Source organism: Macaca mulatta, chromosome 3 (genome assembly GCF_049350105.2).
Source record: "Macaca mulatta isolate MMU2019108-1 chromosome 3, T2T-MMU8v2.0, whole genome shotgun sequence".
Lineage (NCBI taxonomy): Eukaryota > Metazoa > Chordata > Mammalia > Primates > Cercopithecidae > Macaca > Macaca mulatta.
The window spans coordinates 174,355,555-174,374,161 of record NC_133408.1 but is presented as its reverse complement, the minus strand read 5'-3'; the positions used below and the strand labels follow the sequence as shown (position 1 = coordinate 174,374,161).

General features: G+C 46.1%; 1 protein-coding gene across 2 annotated transcripts; it reads right to left on the bottom strand.

The window, feature by feature from the left end:
- Window positions 1–1,386: 1,386 nt before the first annotated feature.
- On the bottom strand, window positions 1,387–14,997 carry LOC706528 (aldo-keto reductase family 1 member B10). 2 transcript variants are annotated; one of them, XM_001102064.5, is made up of 10 exons: window positions 14,457–14,997; window positions 11,646–11,813; window positions 10,440–10,556; window positions 9,385–9,462; window positions 5,709–5,831; window positions 5,313–5,419; window positions 4,797–4,878; window positions 4,185–4,268; window positions 3,456–3,538; window positions 1,387–1,752 (listed from the first exon to the last, which is right to left on the bottom strand). In XM_001102064.5, exons 1-10 carry the CDS (start codon window positions 14,520–14,522, stop codon window positions 1,710–1,712), a joined length of 951 nt encoding a protein of 316 aa, XP_001102064.4. In that variant the 5' UTR covers window positions 14,523–14,997; the 3' UTR covers window positions 1,387–1,709. The 2 variants fall into 2 exon arrangements, with proteins under 2 accessions (XP_001102064.4, XP_077853555.1); XM_077997429.1 differs by lacking the exon at window positions 1,387–1,752 and adding an exon at window positions 1,819–1,864 and having other exon boundaries at window positions 14,457–14,979.
- Between the last annotated feature and the right edge of the window lie 3,610 nt (window positions 14,998–18,607).

The following is an 18,607-nucleotide window of genomic DNA, read 5'->3' as shown; positions in this document are numbered from 1 at the left end:
ACATATATACTAAAAATACAAAAATGTGGATGGGAAGTGTACCAGGCAAAGATCTAGCCAGGAGAAAAGAAACTGTGCTAAGATTTTTAAATATTGGATGTTTGATTCAAATAATTGGTTATAATAGGTGATCAGTTACATATGATGGAATAGCTGGGCTATGGAAAGGAGATGAGACAACTCGGTTTAGCAGCAGCAGGAAAAGATCCTCGCTCCTAAGGAAGAAGGATAAAGAAAGGGTGCTGCTCCCTCAACCCAGAAGCTTTGTCTGGTAGGAGATAGAATCAAGGTGGAGGCTGCCTGGAAAAAGCTGGGCCCACAGAGGAATGTGCTTTCTACTGGAGATGCCACTCAATGTCAAGAGACAGGGAGAGAGGGAGAGAGAAATGCCTGGCTCTTCCCTTCTCCAGCCCTTCAAGCTCCTAACAGTACCTCTCACTGAGCAAACCCAGGGGAAGTTATAACATAGCAAGGACGCCTGGGAATGTAGGTGTACCCCTCAGCCCCAATCAGAGGGTGAGGGGACTCACCAATTTAGGATAGGCATTTGCCTCTGGAGAGGTAGTCAGGGGAATGTGTACAAAGTGGTCCTTGACTGTATTGGTAACCCCTAATTTCTTTAATTTTTTTTAAAGGTTTGGAGACAATATGGCAAAATGTTAGCATTTGTTTTTTGTTTTGAGACAGAGTCTCTCTCTGTCACCCAGGCTGGACTGCAGTGGTGCAAGTCGGGCTCAGTGCAGTCTCCACCTCCCTAGTTCAAGCGACCCTCCCACGTCAGCCTCTCTAGTAGCTGGGAGTACAGGTGCACACCACTACACCTGGCTAACACTTGTTAATATTATAATGTGGGCGACCAGAGGCTCATTACTTTATTTTCTGTACATTTCTATATAGTTGGAATATTTCATAAGAAGCAATTATTATAGGACAAACAGAAATGTTCCAGATTAATGGCAATAGTAAGCATCTTTATTGTATTTCCATGCTACTTCCCAAGGAAATGTCACATCTCTCTCAGTGAACAGTAGCATCCTTGTGGAGTTTGCAGGCTGTGCCATTGACTCTTTGGCATGATGGTGTATTGAAGACAAGGTGGGAGAACAAGACAGGGAATGAATGGAGATAGGCAAGGAGGAAAGGTGGCAGGAAAAGACTCAGGAGGAAGAGGATGACCATCGATCGCTGTGAGCTCTCCCAGAGCCTGCCTGCCTTTAAACTTGGTTCAGTCACTTATTACCTGGGGGTCTTGAACAAGTTCCTCCTCTCTCCCTCCTAAGATGTTAATAGTACCTACCTCAGTGCGGTTATTTTGAGGATTCAGTGACTTCACCCATAGGAAATCACTTCACATTGTGTGGGCGCATAGTCCACTCTCAATCCATGTTGGTTACGATCCTTATTTTTTTATTATTAATCTTTACATCCTCAGTGTTGGCAGAGTTCTCATGCTTAACAAACATTTGTTCAGATCAGATAAGTGGAAAAAATTGTCATTTGCCTATTCAAGCCACGTTTTTCTGTGATATTCTGATCCTAGTTGAATATACAGAAATAAATGTCTAAAACAGCACCTCGATTCTGGTCTACAACAGGACGAAGTTCACTGTGATCTCAGATAAGCTTGGCTAAAATAGGACTTGATGGAGATAGTCACACTTCAGTGAAGAAAGAGAATCCCCTGTGTAATGTCACCAGGAGATTCAACCTCAATATTCTGCATCGAAGGGATAGTCCCCCAAATGAGAGGATCTGCAGAAACAAAAAAACAGAGAAACAGTGTTCCATGAACGCAACAGCTCTGGTTGAGAAAGTATTCTTCTCTGGAGGACTCTATGGTATTTGTGCTCTCTCAGCCTCCTCCCTGCAAGAACACAAGAAGGGTGCTCACACCTTGACCTTCCCTCAATTCGATACGAGGGCTTTGATAGGAAGGAGGACAGACAGTGAACAGGGTATGGGAAACAACTCGGAATGACAACTCATGGTAAGCCTGGTGTCAGGTGAGGCAACTGATAAGTCTTGTCCCAATCCACTCTCACAACATCATGAGGTAGGAAACACCAGCACAATTGACAGCTTGGGGATTGTTATGAGTATTAAATGAGATAATAGCACCGGCAAAGGGCTCAGGACCCTGGCACATTCTAAGCTAAGGTTCAATGGATGTTAGCTGAGATGAGTATTATCATCCTACTTTATAGGTAAAGAAGCCAACTTGGAAAAACTAGGAAATTTACCCAATGTCACACAGCTAAGAAACCAGTGTTAGAGTTGGATCTGAGGCCAGGTGGACTTACTCCTGAGCCCACCAACCATTGCCTCCACCGGAAATGATGTTCATTGGAAGGTCAGCGGTTTAGTTTGGGGGAGAGTCCCATTTTATGTTCACCCTGCCTTTTTACACTAAGCAGCTGCTACTTTGTTCAGCACTGATAAAAGTAAGCCATTATAAGATGAGGAAAGGCTGCTGTGATACTAAGGGTGGGCAGGATAGATATGGAATATCATGACATGAAAGCTACGCTTGAGATACTGAAACCATTTTTAAAAGCTGAAAAATCATTTTGGCTATAGAAACATTGGAAGAAATTCAAATTGTCATCGAATTGCAGACCTCACAGTAATAAATGCCAGATAACTCTCTTTGATATATTTAATTAGATCCATTAATCAGTAAGTATTGATTGTAAAGAGATGATTTAGGATTCCCACCTAGCCAGAGTGAAAACTTTCTTTCAACCACTTATCTACGATTTAAAGTGAAGTTACCACCATCACCTTTGAGAGGAATTTGGAGATTATTTAATCCAGCGTCCCCGGCCTTCTTGCTTGAATGCTCCAAACACAATCCCACCTCAGGGCCTTGGCACCTGCTATTATCACTGCCAAGAATGCTCTTCCCCCAAATATGCATATGGCATATCCCTCACAGCAAAGCCTCCTTTGACCCACCCCATATAAAGGATCCGTCCCACTACCACCCACCACTTCCTATCCACTTTGCCGTACTTATTTTTCTGTCTAGCATTTGTTACTATCTGACACATCTATTTTGATTTGATTTATTTCTTTTCCGTCTTCTTCCCTCCCTCCCTAAGCACGTGGAGGCAGCAGCTTTGCATAGTATGATAACCCAAGCATCTAGAAGATGCCTGGCACATAGAGGACCACTAGATATTTATTGAATGCAGGAATAAATGAATGCTCGCCTCCTGCCTATTGACAACACACCTTCTGTTACAGTTCTAGCTCAACGTCCAGACAATGAGCAGCAATTAGAGATGTGTCCATCACAGTGATTCCCGGGTACCCCAATTTCAACTTTCAGAACTGCACCAAAATAGTATTTGAAGACACAAGTAGTCCCAGCAGCCTTCTAACTCTTGCAACTAACCCTCTACCAGTTTAGAAAAACTCCTGGCAATGCTCCTAGTTAATTCCATGCCACTTACTGCAACATGTTGCAGGCCCTCCAGTTTCTGTTGAAGGTGAGGATGGTTGCCATCTCCTCATCACTCAATTTAAAGTCAAAGACCTGGAAAGATAGGAGTTCCAGGACATCATCAGTAAGGCAGTTACTGCTGTGACTGGAGACTGCCGCTCATTCTAGCAGGGAGTTCTAGCAGCACAAACTGGTCACAGGTGTTTTTCCCATTATATCCACAGGATACAAATTTTTCTCTAAATTAGGTCCTACACAAAGACCGCAGTATTTCTAGTGCTCAGTGTTCCAGGGGAGGGAGACCAGGTTCACAGGCACTAAGCCGCAGGTGTGCACAGGACCTGTGCTCCATGATGCGCCCTTCTAGAAGACAGTTCTCCAATGACATTCACACCTCCTCTGCTGCCAGAAGATGAGCAGGGAGGCCAGGACAGTGTGCTCATGTGGTGACCCAGGGTTTAGCTGCTCAGGGGCAACTGAGGGTCTTCTCAGTGGTGTGAGGCACAGCTGTGCTCAGACCTGACAAGGCTTCAGCAGGCACCGTCCCTAGCATGTCCTAAGCCCATGGGTCATTCATCTCAGGTATACTGAGCCTAGATCCCTGGGCTGGAAAATGATAGGGTGGTGGGAACGGAGGGGGCAGAAGACAGTGCAGGGATGAGGTGAGAAGCCTAGTGACAGGGTCTGTCTGTGTCCCCCTCCCCTGAAGAATACCAGGGCCGACCAGCCGGGATCTTACCTGAATGTTCTCAACAATGCGTGCCAGTGTCACAGACTTGGGGATCACAATCACATTCCTCTGGATATGGAAACGGATCAGAACCTGTGCGGAAAGGGGACATCATGTTTTCACTCAGCTACAAGGACCCCTCCTTTTATGGAAAGGAAGAATAAAACATCTTCGCAGCTCACTGTGGCTTCAGGTACAGTCACTGATACTGACTGAGCCCTTGACAGCTATAGACTTGTGCCAGCCCCTCGCTTCATTCTCTCCCTTCATCTTAGGGGCAACTCTGTGATCTTCATTTTTCAGGAATAAAGAAAGCAGTTTGGGTCATAAGGCTGATCAGAGGTGGAGTTGGCGTCTGCACCCATATCCCTAGACTTCAAAGCCATTCTTTGCGACTTGGCTGTAGGGATTAACAGGAAGCTGTGAGGCAGAGGCTATCTTTGTTTCAGTGACAGCTCTTGTGTTTCCTGGAGGTTCCAACAGACTTCGAAGAAACACTATAGATGGCTTCAGCTCCTGTGTTCTTCCCCTTTAAGGAGTTAGTTGAGGAGAACACAAGAAATGAAACATGAGACAGGAAGAAATCATTGTTGGATAACAAGAAAAATAAAAATATGGCACCTGGGCTGCAGTTTTTTTGTGCTTTGCAGCAATCTCCTTAATCTTGGGATCCTCCAGCAGGGAAGGGTCCTCTGGCTTGGCCCTAGAGGCAGAAAGATGCTGATGTGAACAATCACCATGGCTACCATGTACAGACGGACACCACTCCAGTGAGGGTCTCAAAGCTGATCATCAGAGCCTCTCCATCTGGGAGACAGGCAGGAGGACCTGGAAGCTTGGGTCCTTCCCCTGGGCTCTAAAGTCTCAGCATTTTGCAAAGCCTGGTTCATCCTTGGGTGGTTGAACTGGAAATATTCCCAGAGGGTCAAACACGTCGCCCATGTTTTTGTTGTTGCTGTTGTTGTTGCTTTTTAATTCCCATTTGTTCCCACAGTCATCCCATTTGGTTGTAGCAAACGCATTACCTTACACACGTTTTTCTTTCCAGTGACTTATGGTCTCATACCAATATTTACCAAATATAAAATAATGTTTTTAAGATTATCAAGAGAAGGATCCACTGCTTGGAAGCCTCACCAAGGTCTATCCGGAGAGCCCAGGGGGCTGTAGGCCGTAACGGTGATGCCCTTGGAGTGGCAGTACTGGATCAGTTTCTCCTGCGTGAGGTACGGGTGACACTCAACCTGCAACAGCAAACAATCCGCATCACGGGGAAAGCTGGCTGGCTTTTGAGTTGTCATAGGGAGGGAGTTCTACACACACACAAAAAGACCACCAAGCAAAGACCAAACACCTACCCACTGAGATTCTTGCTAACACAACCATGAGATCAGCCTCACACCTCCCAAAAGTGTCCTGATCACTGACCCCTGAGATGAGACTCGGGACATAGATAGCCTTGAACATTCCTCCCAATGTTTAAGATGTAATAGGGCAAGACCTTTATTGAACCTTATACTAAACAGAATTTACCTGGTTAGTCACTGGTTTATATTTCAGTCCAGGTTTGTTCAAGAGCCTCTCAATCTGGAAGTGGTTGAAATTGGAGATGCCAAGGGCTTTCACCAGCCCCTCATCCACCAGCTCCTCCATGGCCTGTCATAGAAAGGAAAACCTTTTGGGCAGCCCCAGAGGGACTACAGGGACCCTGGCTGGCCTTAGTCCTCCCTGGGGCAGAAATTGCTAAAGGATCCACCACAACAGGGTTAGCCGAAGCATTCACAGGAAGTTTCAGTCCAGGGCCTGGGTGCCCATCAGTGATTGGTTCCAGCCCTACTGCCCCTCCCCAGCCCAAGAAAAACTAGGAGTAACAGGTAAAGATTTATATTCTTGCCACTCTCACCTTACACATAAAGAAACACATACAAAATTATACTGCTCTATACAGGGGAAATATGAAGTTCTGTAATACAAAAAATAAAAAGTAAATAAAAAATGAACATTTGCAAGCTTATGTGATGATTGTATTTTTAATGAATCCAAATGACAGCGGGTAGCTACTGCTGTGTGCATTGTACACCCAAACCTAGGCAAGCTGTGTTAGTCAGGAAGAGGCTGCAGCATGTGGAGAAGCCTCACTTGTGGGTCCTGAGTCACTTTCTCCCACACCAACTGTTCTTGGGTTGGCAAGAAGGTCATGCGTATAGATTATGCCCTGGCAGGGGCACCTGGGCAAGGGGTTGTGTGGGGCTGAAACCTGACCCACCGTCTGCATATCCAGCCATGCTTCCCGGTACAGAAACTACAGGGACCCCCAAGGAAGGGAATCTTTGTATAACTTTTAGCCTATATTGGGCATTTTCCAAACTTGCCCAAAGATATCATATATGTTAGCAGCAGCCTCCAATGCAACATGTATTTATTAGCCATCTATTACATGTTCCAGAAGTTGTCAGGATGTAAAAGTATACAATGTGCTTCCTTCTTCTGGGATTCTTACAGTCCAATTAAAGTGCTAGGGTTCCCTTCTGTGGAACCATCAACCATGACCCTGAGGCTGCCTCAGATAACATGACCGTGGCATAGACAGAGTCAGAAAGGGCAGAGAAGGAAGAGATTCACACAGCCTGCAGCTGTCAGGGCAGACCTTCAGGTAGAGTTTAAACTGCACCTCAGAAAAAAAAAAAAAAAAAAAGAGAGAGAGAGAGATAAGAGGGGAAAAATATGAGCCTATGAGACAGGAAGGCAATAGCAAAGCTCAGAGGCAGGGATGAACATGACTTGTTCAGGGAACTCTTTATCCAGCCCTTCTCAACTTTGGCTGCAATTTGGAATCACCAGGGAAGTTTAAAAACTACCGGTGGATGCAGTGGCTCATGACTGTAATCTCAGCACTTTGGGACAGGATTGGAACAGGGGGTTGGGGCCTGGGTTTCAGCAACCTAGGGTAAGTTTTTAACTCTTGTAGGCCTTAGTATTCTCTTCTTAAAAAAAGGTCTTATAGTATACATGCTAATAATGTACATATTTCTGATGTACATTATCAGAGGCTGAGACAGGAAGATTGCTTGAGTCCAGGTGTTCGACCATCCTGGGCAACATAGCAAGACTCTGTCTCTACCAGAAATTTTTTTTTTAATTAGCTGGATGTGGTGGCATGTGCCTCTGATCCCAGCTACCTGGGAAGATTGCTTGAGCGCAGGAGTCCGAGGCTGCACTGAGCTGTGATCTTGCCATTGTACTGCAGCCTGGGCAACAGAACAAGACTCTCTGTGAATTAAAAAAAAAAAAAAAAAGTAATATCGGTGGCTGGGTTTCACCCCCCAGGAGTTCTTACACATTTTGTCTGAGTTGTAGCCTAGACATTGGGATTTGTAAACTCCTCAGGTGATTCTAATGAATAGCCACGTTGAGAACCACTAGTGTAGATGAAGTTGTTCAAATTGGGCAGTAGAGTTTAGATGCTATGAAAACAAAAGGTTCCCAAAACTTCTGACGGGGCAATTAGATAATACAAAAGCTATTGTACATCATAGGTCAGGTTAGTTTGCCTGTCTTTGAACTTGACTGCTTTATACTTTTTCCTCCCCTCTGCTTCAGGGTGGTCAATGAGGTTTCTACTGAACTGGCTGTGGGTCTACAGAAACATCCAGCGCTTTCATATTCAAGCCTGCTCGTTTCAAATCAGAGCCTCTGACCTTGATCACTGATATCTTTTCATGCCTTTCAAATGTTGTATTTAGCAGTCATCTATGTACTCATTCAGAAAACATAGCATTGTGAGATGCAGGCAACACTGACACACAAGCCACATTAATATTATCATAGGAGCTAAGGCAAACTGATAAAATGTATTGCAAAAGGCCAGGTGCGGTGGCTCACGCATGTAATCAGAGCACTTTGGGAAGCCGAGATGGGTGGATCCCCTGAGGTCAGGAGTTCGAGACCAGTCTGGCTAACATGGTGAAACCCTGTCTCTACTAAAAATATAGAAGTTAGCCTAGCATGGTGGTACGCACGTGTAGTCCCAGCTACTCAGGAGGCTAAGGCAGGAGAATGGCTTTAACTCGATAGAGGGATGGTCCAGTGAGCCAAGATGAAGCCACTGCACCGCAGCCTGGGCGACAAAGTGAGACTCTGTCTTAAAAAAAGAACACTGTGCTTGTGGATTAATGTTTTTGAACAAACAATACACAGAAAAAGCTATGTTTAGTTGAATCATGTCCATTCTAAGCATTTCAGAAAGGTGAGGCTTAATATATTTTCCCTTGTACAACACAATACAAACTCGCAACTACATGTACCCCTACACAGACAGCTGCCAAGATAACATGATTAACTCTTGGAGTCATATGCCAGTGTTCATTTATAACTTACTCCTCCACTTCGTTCTCTACTAGCATTTGCAAAAGGATATAATAGTATAATAGAAAATGACCAGAGAAAACACTGATCCCTTAATTCACTTTGAATGTGAGTGACGTGAAACAGGTCATGATGTGATCTGGGAAGCAGGGCACTCAGGCTCCCTGATTTCTGGATGTGTGTTCACTGCCTGCCAAGCGCATGCTGATGGTTTTGGTGGTTGGACTTGTGATTCAGATGAGTCTGGGTCCAATCCCAGCTCTGCCACACACATTGTGACATGACCTGCACAAGTCACCAATCAATCTAGGCTTCAAATGTCATTATTTATAAATGGGGATGTTAACCCTGCCTTATAGGTTTAGATGATTACATGGTCGCTATGACTAATGTTCCTGGCATGTAAACCATCTTAATCTTTATCACACCCTCAAAAATACATATTAGTAGTATGTGTTATAAGACTTCTTTTTAAGAAGAGAAAACTGAGCCCTACAAGAGTTACAAAACTGACCCTAGGTTACTCAGCTGCTATGAGCAAACCCAGACCCAAACCTCCTGTTCCAAATGGCTCGCCCTGCTTTGAGAACAGCATGTGTATTCCTCAAAGTGGGGTACGTTGTATTTCCAGTCTTATTTGAAGACTCAGTATTAGCCTTGAAATATAAATAGTATCAGATGCACGTAAAAGCCAAAGGTGATGAGGAAGATATTAGAAGAGCTAGGGAATCACAATGATGAAATTAGAAAGCATCAGGCACACGGCCTCTTTCATATCAACGGGAAGTCTCATGGATAACTGAGAATTTCTCTCCCAGCACACGTAGAGGAAGCTAGAACCTACCTCCCAGGCATCCAAGAACGTTGCTTTTCCACCGATGACATTACCTTTATCATCTTTGGGTAAAATGTCATCCCCAGACTGTAAATACAGAATGAAAAGTTTACTGGAATCTGCATCATGACACTTGGTTCTTTAAACAAGGTTTCAGGGTCCTGACTCTTGCTAAATACCACATGGGCATACCAGTTTTTCAGACTCTGCAGGACATGCTACAAGTATGTGAGTTTAAATGAAATCTCTATATCTACTATAGTATATTAATCCTTATATTTTAGGAACCACTTGATTGACGTTAAGATCTCCTGTTAGTACATTCCAGAAGCCACCTTTATCACCATAGACATTCACCTCATACACCTAGATCCTGTGTACACCCAAAGGCAAACTTTCATTTCAGTATCACTGGATAAGGATTAGATCTCCAGGGTGTGGTTTTCTGGGGAAGATATTGGCCAGCTTCTATCCTTGCAGCCTCTAGAAGAGACATGGAATAAGGGATGGCAGGCCATCATCACTCCCGCTGGTCAGGAGGGGAGAGAGCTGGAAATTTGTCTCTCCCACCCCTCAGGAGCAGGTGGAGCAGAGCCCCAGGCAATGGGAGCCGCGATGACAACTGGCTTCCTTCCAGCATCACCGCACTTGGGCTTTTCTCCAACATGCCACTCCCGGGGTGTGCTTTGCTTAACAAGATAATTAGGCCCTGGAATATAGTTATGCAAGTCTAATCCAAGGGATTTGCTGGGAGGGCAGTCCCAGGGCATGGAATCAAGACAAAGGTGATAGGGTAGTTGCAACTTGCCTGGGCTGCCAGAAATCATGGCATTCTCAGACATAACTACAAGAAAACGCAGGCATGTGGCCACCTCAGCAGCACACATGGCCTCAGCCTCCCTTCCACGCCAGCGTCTTTCTGCTCCAAGGTCTCTTCCTGCCATTCCCAATTATAAACTACAAGGTCTCTTGCTCCAGTCCACACCACCCCCCAGCCCTGGTGCAGCTTCTATTTTCTGACACCTGCTCAGAAACTAGAGGCTGAGAAAGGGTGTCGCTCAAACCTTGAATCCCTGTGGCCAGTGAATAAGATAGAGGTCCAGATAGCTCAGCTTCAGGTCCTTGAGGGTCTTCTCAAAGGCTTTCCTCACAAGCGGTCTCTCAAAAAAAGTGGGCCCCAACTGCAAAGAGTGCAGCAATGAGCTGTTAATACTGAGAAAAGGAAGGGCCACGTTATAATCATTGTCCCTGCCTTTTGATTTGCACCTTGATCTAACCTGGCACAGGTCATTTATAACAAAGCTGATTAAGATCCACGCCACATGTGGAAGATCACCAGGGCTCAGCACGTCAATGACATGTCTTAAGTGTTAAAAGCAATTTACTTTTTCAACTCTCCTACTACTCTATATGTCTCTCAGATCATTTAAGTAAATGTGGCCACAGATTTGAAATGTTTACCTGTCTCAGTCTCTTTGTCAGCTGTGGGCTCTCTGAGAGCAGGACTTGTGTGTAGCTTTTAAATGTCAAGCATTCTTAGGCCTTCGGGAAAAGATGGTCCTTTATCTGTCCTATCTGATAGGTCCCTTATCAAGCCTGTCAGACCCCTAGTGATAACTTTATAAGGGCTTTATCCACACTTGGCTGCTACACAGTGGGGTCTATTTGTCCCACCAGATATATGCAATATCCAAGTACCTAGAACTAGTGTTTTCTCAGCAAGTTGTGTATAATGTAAATCCAGTGATTCTCAACCCCCTCACACCCAACACCCTCTTCTTTTTTATAACATTGTGTATCTCACCTTTTACTAAACTGAATAAAGAAAATCATATGTGACAATAGAAATATGCGCCTACTGTTTTCCAAAATGCCCCCTGGCTGAGAACCTTAGAGACACAGTGGTGGATACCACAGTGCTGACAGAGAGACCACACATCAAGCCATGCCTGCACCCTTGGCCTCTGACTGCCTCTGGGCAGATGGTGGATCCCTCTGATGGGGAACAGGGAGGCCCAGGGCAGTGCAGGGCTCCATGGAGACAAGCCCACTGTGGGAAAACCAACCCGCAGGCAGGTGGCGCAGCAACGACATGTTCAAATTCAATAGCGGCTTGGAGTATGGATAGAATTGTATCCACGGATGTTATCAAGGCAGGGATGAAAAGGGCTACATGTAGAAAAGGCTGACAGAGATCTCGCTGCCAACCCGACCCAGATACTTCTGCCTGCCTTGAAGTGAAGGCCTCCCACCCAATGCGCCATGTGCACCTTGCTGACGATGAACAGGTCCTCCCGCTTCACAGCCTGCTCTTGGATCTTCTCTTGGATGGCTTCCCCCACCTCATGTTCATTCTGATAGACATAGGCACAGTCAATGTGGCGATATCCTGCATCAATGGCCACCTTCACCGCTTCTTTCACTTTGCCGAGAGGAGACTGAAAAGCAAAAGAAAAGCCCATCACACATGTATTATTATTTTTTTTAAGCGATGGGGACTTGCCATGATGCCCAGGCTGGCCTCACACTCCCAGTTTCAAGCAATCCTCCCACCTGCGGAGTAGCCGGAATTACACCACACTGAGCAACCAATATAGTCTCTTATCCCCAGACCACCTTCAACAGGCTGCCCCACATGGCTCAGTTTCTCCAAACCAAGGCCTCACTGGGGTCTCTTGGCCAGGGGATATCTGGGAGGATACACACTTTTGAGAAGTTTTCAAAAGAAAAGGAGGAAAGTGAATTAATTTTATGATTATGTCCTTATGTCCTGTCCTAGTTAAAGTCTCATCCAGGTTAGTCCTGAAATGTCTTCAGGTGTGTCGGGGAGTGCAGATGGCTCCACTGCAACTTTCTGAAGACCCAGATGAAAGCTTGACTCTAAATAACCCAGAGGGATTTTCAGACAATATCCCCAAATGGTGATAAGGATCTGGATAATGGTCATTACAGCATCAATCCGGATTCCAACACTTACTGGGTGTGTGGGTCTAAGCAGGTGATTCAATCTCTCTCAACCTTGTCTGCAATATGCAAAAATTAGCAAGAGCCTCATGAGGCCTTTGTGGTTATGACATGCTGCAATGAATGTTAAGTTTTTAGTAAATCACCTGACACACAGTAAGGCTCAGTAGAAGCTGTTCATTATACAATTTCCTTTCAGAAAAAAAGGAGAAATAGAAAAGCTTAAAGGAATAGAGTTTGTTTTCCATTCCTATAGAAGAAAGAGGGAGGGAGGGGAGAATGAGAGAGGAAGAGAAAGAAGGGAAAGAAAGAAAAGAAAAGAAATAGAATTATCATATTTTGTTCTAAACTAGCCAAGCCAATGATAGGGGCAAAAAGCACTTAAAACTTGATCTCTCACAAAATAGTCTTTTAAACGTCTTCTACTGCGAGATAACAAACATTGAAAAGAACATAACACATAGATGCACAGTTACCGTACCACCTGGAGAAGAAACGGGCGGCCGCCAGGCATCCAGAAACACCCCTGTGCCCCCAACCACTATGCTACACTACACCATCCTTCACCTCCACTGCTAAGTTCATAATCCTTTAGTCTATCATCCCCACATGTCGAAGATGACTCCCTTCATATTTCTTACATTCAATTCCAAAATTCTGGAATTTTGGATTCCAGAATTTTGGGTAAGTCTGGTAAACTTACCCAGGGTGAGCAGATTCCCTGGAGTTCTGGAAGTGATTATTTGTTCCATTTATATAGGATTGAAGCTCTGATTTTGAGTAAATCTTGCTAATCAAGCAACGGACGCCGTGCATGAATCAAGCTGGAAGTGATCACTTCGCCCAGATTAACCAAGAATGTATCCTGAGAATGACCCAGTGTGGCAACAGAGTGTCCTACCCTCCAGCTCGGCACAAGAGAGGGGAAAAATCAGGGTGCACAGAAGGAAAGAGCCAGAGGCAGAAGACTCAGCACAGGCATTAGCCATGAGGGATAGGAGAGAAGAGGAATTCCAAAGACTGCTTCTGGTCGCTAGTTAGGGTAGTGCCATCATAGATGAAAATGGCAGAGAAGGCAGAGTGAGGTGGTGAGGGAACAACTTCAAACTTAGCCTAAGAAAGGCTCAGGAACCTGCCTCACTGAGTCCTGGATGTGCCTTACCGTGTTTTGCCAGCTGACATTAACACAGCCAGGTGGAGCTTATGACTCCCAGCCCAGGCTCTCTGCAGTCCCAGCACGTTGCAGATTTCAATGTGTACAGGAACCATCTAGGGATCTTGTTAAGGTGCACATGCCTATTAGGTAGCCTGGGATGGGGCCCGAGACTCTGCAGTTTCTTTCTCTCTCTCTGTTTGTCTCTTTCTCTCTTTCTTGGATCTTACTCTGCTGCCCAGACTGGAGCACGGTGATACCATCACTGCTCACTGCAGCCTTGACCTCTCAGGCTCAACACTCAATCTCCACCTCAGCCTCCCAAGTGGCTGGGACTACAGGTGCGTCCCACCATGCCCAGCTAATATATTGATTCTTTGTAAAAATGGAGTCTTACCGTGTTGCCCAGACTGGTCTCCAACTCCTGGGCTCAAGCAATCCTCCTGTCTGGGTCTCCCAAAGTGCTGGGATTACAGGCATGAGCCACCACACCCAGCCAGTTCTGCATTTCTAACAAGCTCCCAGGTCATATGGATTCTGCTAGCCCAAGTCCCACACCCTGATCTGCAAAGGGGTGCCAAGAACTTGGGGCTCTGCATCCTCTCCGCAACCACCCAGCCCACAACAAACCCACAGCCAAGACTCTGGGGAATCGTTGAGCCCAATTAAGTGTCCTAGAGCCAGAGAGAGAAACTACCCTAGAAAACAATTTTGGATCCAACAGCTGCTTGAAATTTGATACTTGCTAGAGAAGCTCTCAGCACTGCTGGGAAAGTCAGCCTTGGAGCTTTGCAGCCTGAATCAGCTCTGAGAAAAGAAAGCAACCGGAGTCCCGGCTCCAGGACTGAATCTCACCTCTCCAAACCCCTGCCTGACCTCCAGGCTTTCCTGGCTGAATGCAGAAAGAGAAAACACCCAAACGCCCCTCCAGGGAAGAAGGCTGTGCGAAGATTTGCATATTTACCTTCCAAGTGCCCAGGCCCACAATGGGCATCTTGGCTTTGGTACTGAGCTCCACAAAGGTGGCCATGGTTGGTGCAGAAAAGATTCTGAGTGAGCAGGTAGAAGTCTCACGTCCTGCTTTTTGTTGTTGTTTTTGAGGCAGTCTTGCTGTGTCGCCGAGGCTAGAGTGCAGTGGTGCGATCTCGGCTCACTGCAGCCTCGGTCTCCTGGGTTCAAGCAATTCTCCTGCCTCAGCCTCCTGAGTAGCTGGGATTACAGGCGCCCACTGCGATTTCCAGGTAATTTTTATATTGTTAGTAGAGACAGGCTGGTCTCAAACTCCTGACCTCAGGTGATCTGCCCACCTCGGCCTTCCAAAGTGCTGGTATTATAGGCATGACCTAAGAGCCCGGCCACATGCTGCTTAAGAAGGCTGGTGCTATCTTAATTGGGAGGAGTTGGAGCCTGGCCACAGTAGCTTTCCTGCCATAAGCAAAGAGGAAATCCATTCCAGGCTTTTGTGAGAATGAGGATTATGTGAATGAATTATTAATCACGGCAACCTTGTGCAAAGTTCCCTCTTAGGTAACAGTATCATTGGAGTTTCTGCTTGTTCACTATGAGTCAACAAACTCAACACAGCTAAAGGTTGGAAAGTAGCGAGGGAGAGAGAAAGGAAGGAAAGAAGAATAGGGAGAGGGAGGGAAAGAAGCCTGGCCAACATGGTGAAACCCCCTCTCTACTAAAAATACAAAAATTAGCCAGGCACAGTGGCACAAGTCTGTAATCCCAGCTACTTGGGAGGCTGAGACAGGAGAATTGCTTGAACCTGGGAGGTGGAGGTTGCAGTGAGCCAAGATCGTGCTGCTGCACTCCAGCCTGGGCGAGAGAGTGAGACCCTGTCTCAAAGGAGAGGAGAGGAGAGGAGAGGAGAGGAGAGGAGAGGAGAGGAGAGGAGAGGAGAGGAGAGGAGAGGAGAGGAGAGGAGAGGAGAGGAGAGGAGAGGAGAGGAGAGGAGAGGAGGGGAGGGGAGGGGAGGGGAGGGGAGGGGAGGGGAGGGGAGGGGAGGGGAGGGGAGGGGAGGGGAGGGGAGGGGAGGGGAGGGGAGGGGAGGGGAGGGGAGGGGAGGGGAGGGGAGGGGAGGGGAGGGGAGGGGAGGGGAGGGGAGGGGAGGGGAGGGGAGGGGAGGGGAGGGGAGGGGAGGGGAGGGGAGGGGAGGGGAGGGGAGGGGAGGGGAGGGGAGGGGAGGGGAGGGGAGGGGAGGGGAGGGGAGGGGAGGGGAGGGGAGGGGAGGGGAGGGGAGGGGAGGGGAGGGGAGGGGAGGGGAGGGGAGGGGAGGGGAGGGGAGGGGAGGGGAGGGGAGGGGAGGGGAGGAAAGAAAGGAAGGAAGGAGGGAGAGAAAGAAAGAGAGAAAGCAAAGCAAAGAAGAAAGAAAAAACAAGGATTTTATTTCCTTGTGATGCTTTCATCTGTGAAATGGAGTCTAGGGAGGAGAGGTAAGAAGCAGTGTTTCCATTTTAAAAGTAGCAATTCCAGGTTCAATGCAGAGATGGACCTGGGCTGATTAGAGTCAGCTGTAACTAGTTGGTAGCCAGCAATCTAGGGAACATGATACAGGCCTGTGCCATGCTGTACACACCATGACAGGCCAGGGCCATGTCACAGCCTCAGCTTCAACTTGCGAGTAGTGGGTATTTCTGTCTTTTTCGCGTTCTTGTTTGTGAGGTGGGTTTGGTTGAAAATCGAAATGGACTTGAATCTCTAGGCTGTGGCTTATGACAGCTCTTAGAGGGCAATTGGCATGATATTTTGTACCTATGAGTGAAATATCTTAAATTTCATTGATGTTTGTTAAATTATCTACTTCGACATTAATAATACATGCATGGGCCGGGGCTGGTGGCTCATGCCTGTAATCCCAGCACTTTGGGAGGCCGAGGAAGGTGGATCACTTGAGCGCAGGAGTTGGAGACCAGCCTGACCAACATGGTGAAACCCTGTCTCTGCTAAAAATCCAAAAATTAGCCGGGCATGGTGGCACATAACTGTAGTCCCAGCTGCTTGGGAGGCCTGAGAATCACTTGAATCTGGGAGGGAGAGACTGCAGTGAGCCAAGATCGTGCCACTGCACTCCAGGCTGGGCCACAGTGAGAGACTCCGTCTCAAAAATAGATACATAAATACACGCATGCCTCATCATCTGGTGGCCACGGTCTCCAGGATCTGTACATGGGGCTCCTTATTTTCCCAGTGTATACTGGATGACATGCAGGGCTAGTATTGTTGAAATAGTAAATCCTTAGGGACTGTCAGGCTAAATAACAGAGAGAGGGTCCCTAAAAGAAAAATATTTCTCTGGGAATAGAGCACTGCAGTGGGAATACGCATGCCAGAGGAAACTATGTGTATATTTGGGGAAATAAAGGAAGACAAAAATTTTTCAAGGAAAAAATGAGGATTATCTAATTGCTTTGAAATAATTAGCCTTGGCTACAAAGATCAATCATGAAAGTGTTAGTCTGAGGTTGGACAGGCAGTTGTTCACAGGTCCTTGCAGAGTATGTTTTGTGTTCAGTTGCAATGGCCTTTGTTCAAGGTTGCGGTTTTTGCAGTCTTTCGTGGTAATTTTGGTTTTCAGTTGTACGACCATTACAACCCTCCTTTCATGGCCTTCGGAGCTGTATTTGTTGTTTGTTTTTTAACATTAGTGACTCCATTTTGATTCTGACCATTTTTACGTGATACACAGAAAAAAGAAATGTGTATTATTCATAATAATATTCCTTCGAGAATCACTTAACTATGAATCGGTGAGGAGGGAGATCTTTTTTAGATAATTGAGGTTAAGAAGGTATATCGATTAGCAGTTTTCGTGTAACAAACCAACTGGTTATAACAGCAACCATTTATTTGTTGGTGATTTTGTGGGCTGGCAGTTTGGGCAGGAAGCAGCTGATAAGGCAGTCTCAGAACCACGTGATGTCAGCTGGGTTTCCTCACCTCTGTGGGCTTCAGTGGAGTGGACTGGGTTGTCAGGGAAGGCAGGGACCCCTCTTCACATGTTTTTCGTTTTCCATGAGGCTAACTTGGACTTGTTCATAGGTAGCAGCATTGTAGGGGGCCTACTCTCGGAATGTGAACAGTGTCACTTCTGTCACCTTCTATTGATCAAAGCGAGTCTCAAGGCCAGAAAAGGGCCAAGGAGTAAGGGAACAGATTCCACCTCTTGAGGGGATTGGTTACAGGGAATTTTGGCTAATTTTTTTTTTAAAGGTAGAGTCTCTCTCTGTCACCCAAGCTGGAGTGCCGTTGCACAATCTCGGCTCACTACAACCTCTGCCTCCCGGGTTCAAGTGATTCTCCTGCCTCAGCCTCCCGAGTAGCTAGGACTACAGGTGCACACCACCACACTCCGCTAATTATTGTATTTTATTAGAGATGGGGTTTCACCATGTTGGCCAGGATGGTCTCAATCTGCTGACCTTGCGATCTGCCTGCCTTGGCCTCTCAAAGTGCGGGGATTACAGGTGTGAGCCACCGTGCCCGGCCGAATTTTGGCTATTCTAAATCAACCCCAGAAGGTTTTGATTAGCTCTTTTCTAGCTTCATGAACTTACCAATCTGTTCCTGGTTTTGCACCTTTAAGAAACTCTCATTTTTTAAATCTGATGAATGTATGTCCATAAGACGGTTTACTTTGTTAAAAATAAATACATAAAAAATTGAGAGAAAATTATTTTGTAGAAGAAAAATGAATGAGGAGTAGTATCATATTTCATTCTCACATCCGTTTCTCTAAGAAATGGATCTGTCATGCAACGTCTGCTCCTAACCCATACTGTTCGAATATAGAGGGCTGTTGGCCATGGTCTGCGGATTATTTATAATCAGCCACAAGGGGTTACAGTGTAATGGCTTACAATTTGGTGGGGTGGGACCATGGACTAATTGGAGTTTTTTGTTTCAGTCCTCATAACTTATTTGAAGCAGGGGGCTTGGCTGTCCACCCTTTGTACTTAGTAGTCCACCAAACATCTGCCCAGTCACCACAAGGACTTTTCTTTTTTTTTTTTTTTTTTTTTTTTTTTTTTTTTTTTTGAGACGGAGTCTCACGCTGTTGCCCAGGCTGGAGTGCAGTGGCGCGATCTCGGCTCACTGCAAGCTCCGCCTCCC

Excerpts from the sequence above, each read along its gene's own strand:
- LOC706528 (XM_001102064.5), bottom strand. The coding sequence starts at position 14,522 with ATGGCCACCTTTGTGGAGCTCAGTACCAAAGCCAAGATGCCCATTGTG. Across the intron at positions 4,269-4,796 it reads ACAAAAAAACTGCAGCCCAG|GTTCTGATCCGTTTCCATAT; the intron begins GTGCCATATTTT and ends CTTTCCGCACAG. Across the intron at positions 3,539-4,184 it reads GCATTGTTGAGAACATTCAG|GTCTTTGACTTTAAATTGAG; the intron begins GTAAGATCCCGG and ends CTATCTTTCCAG.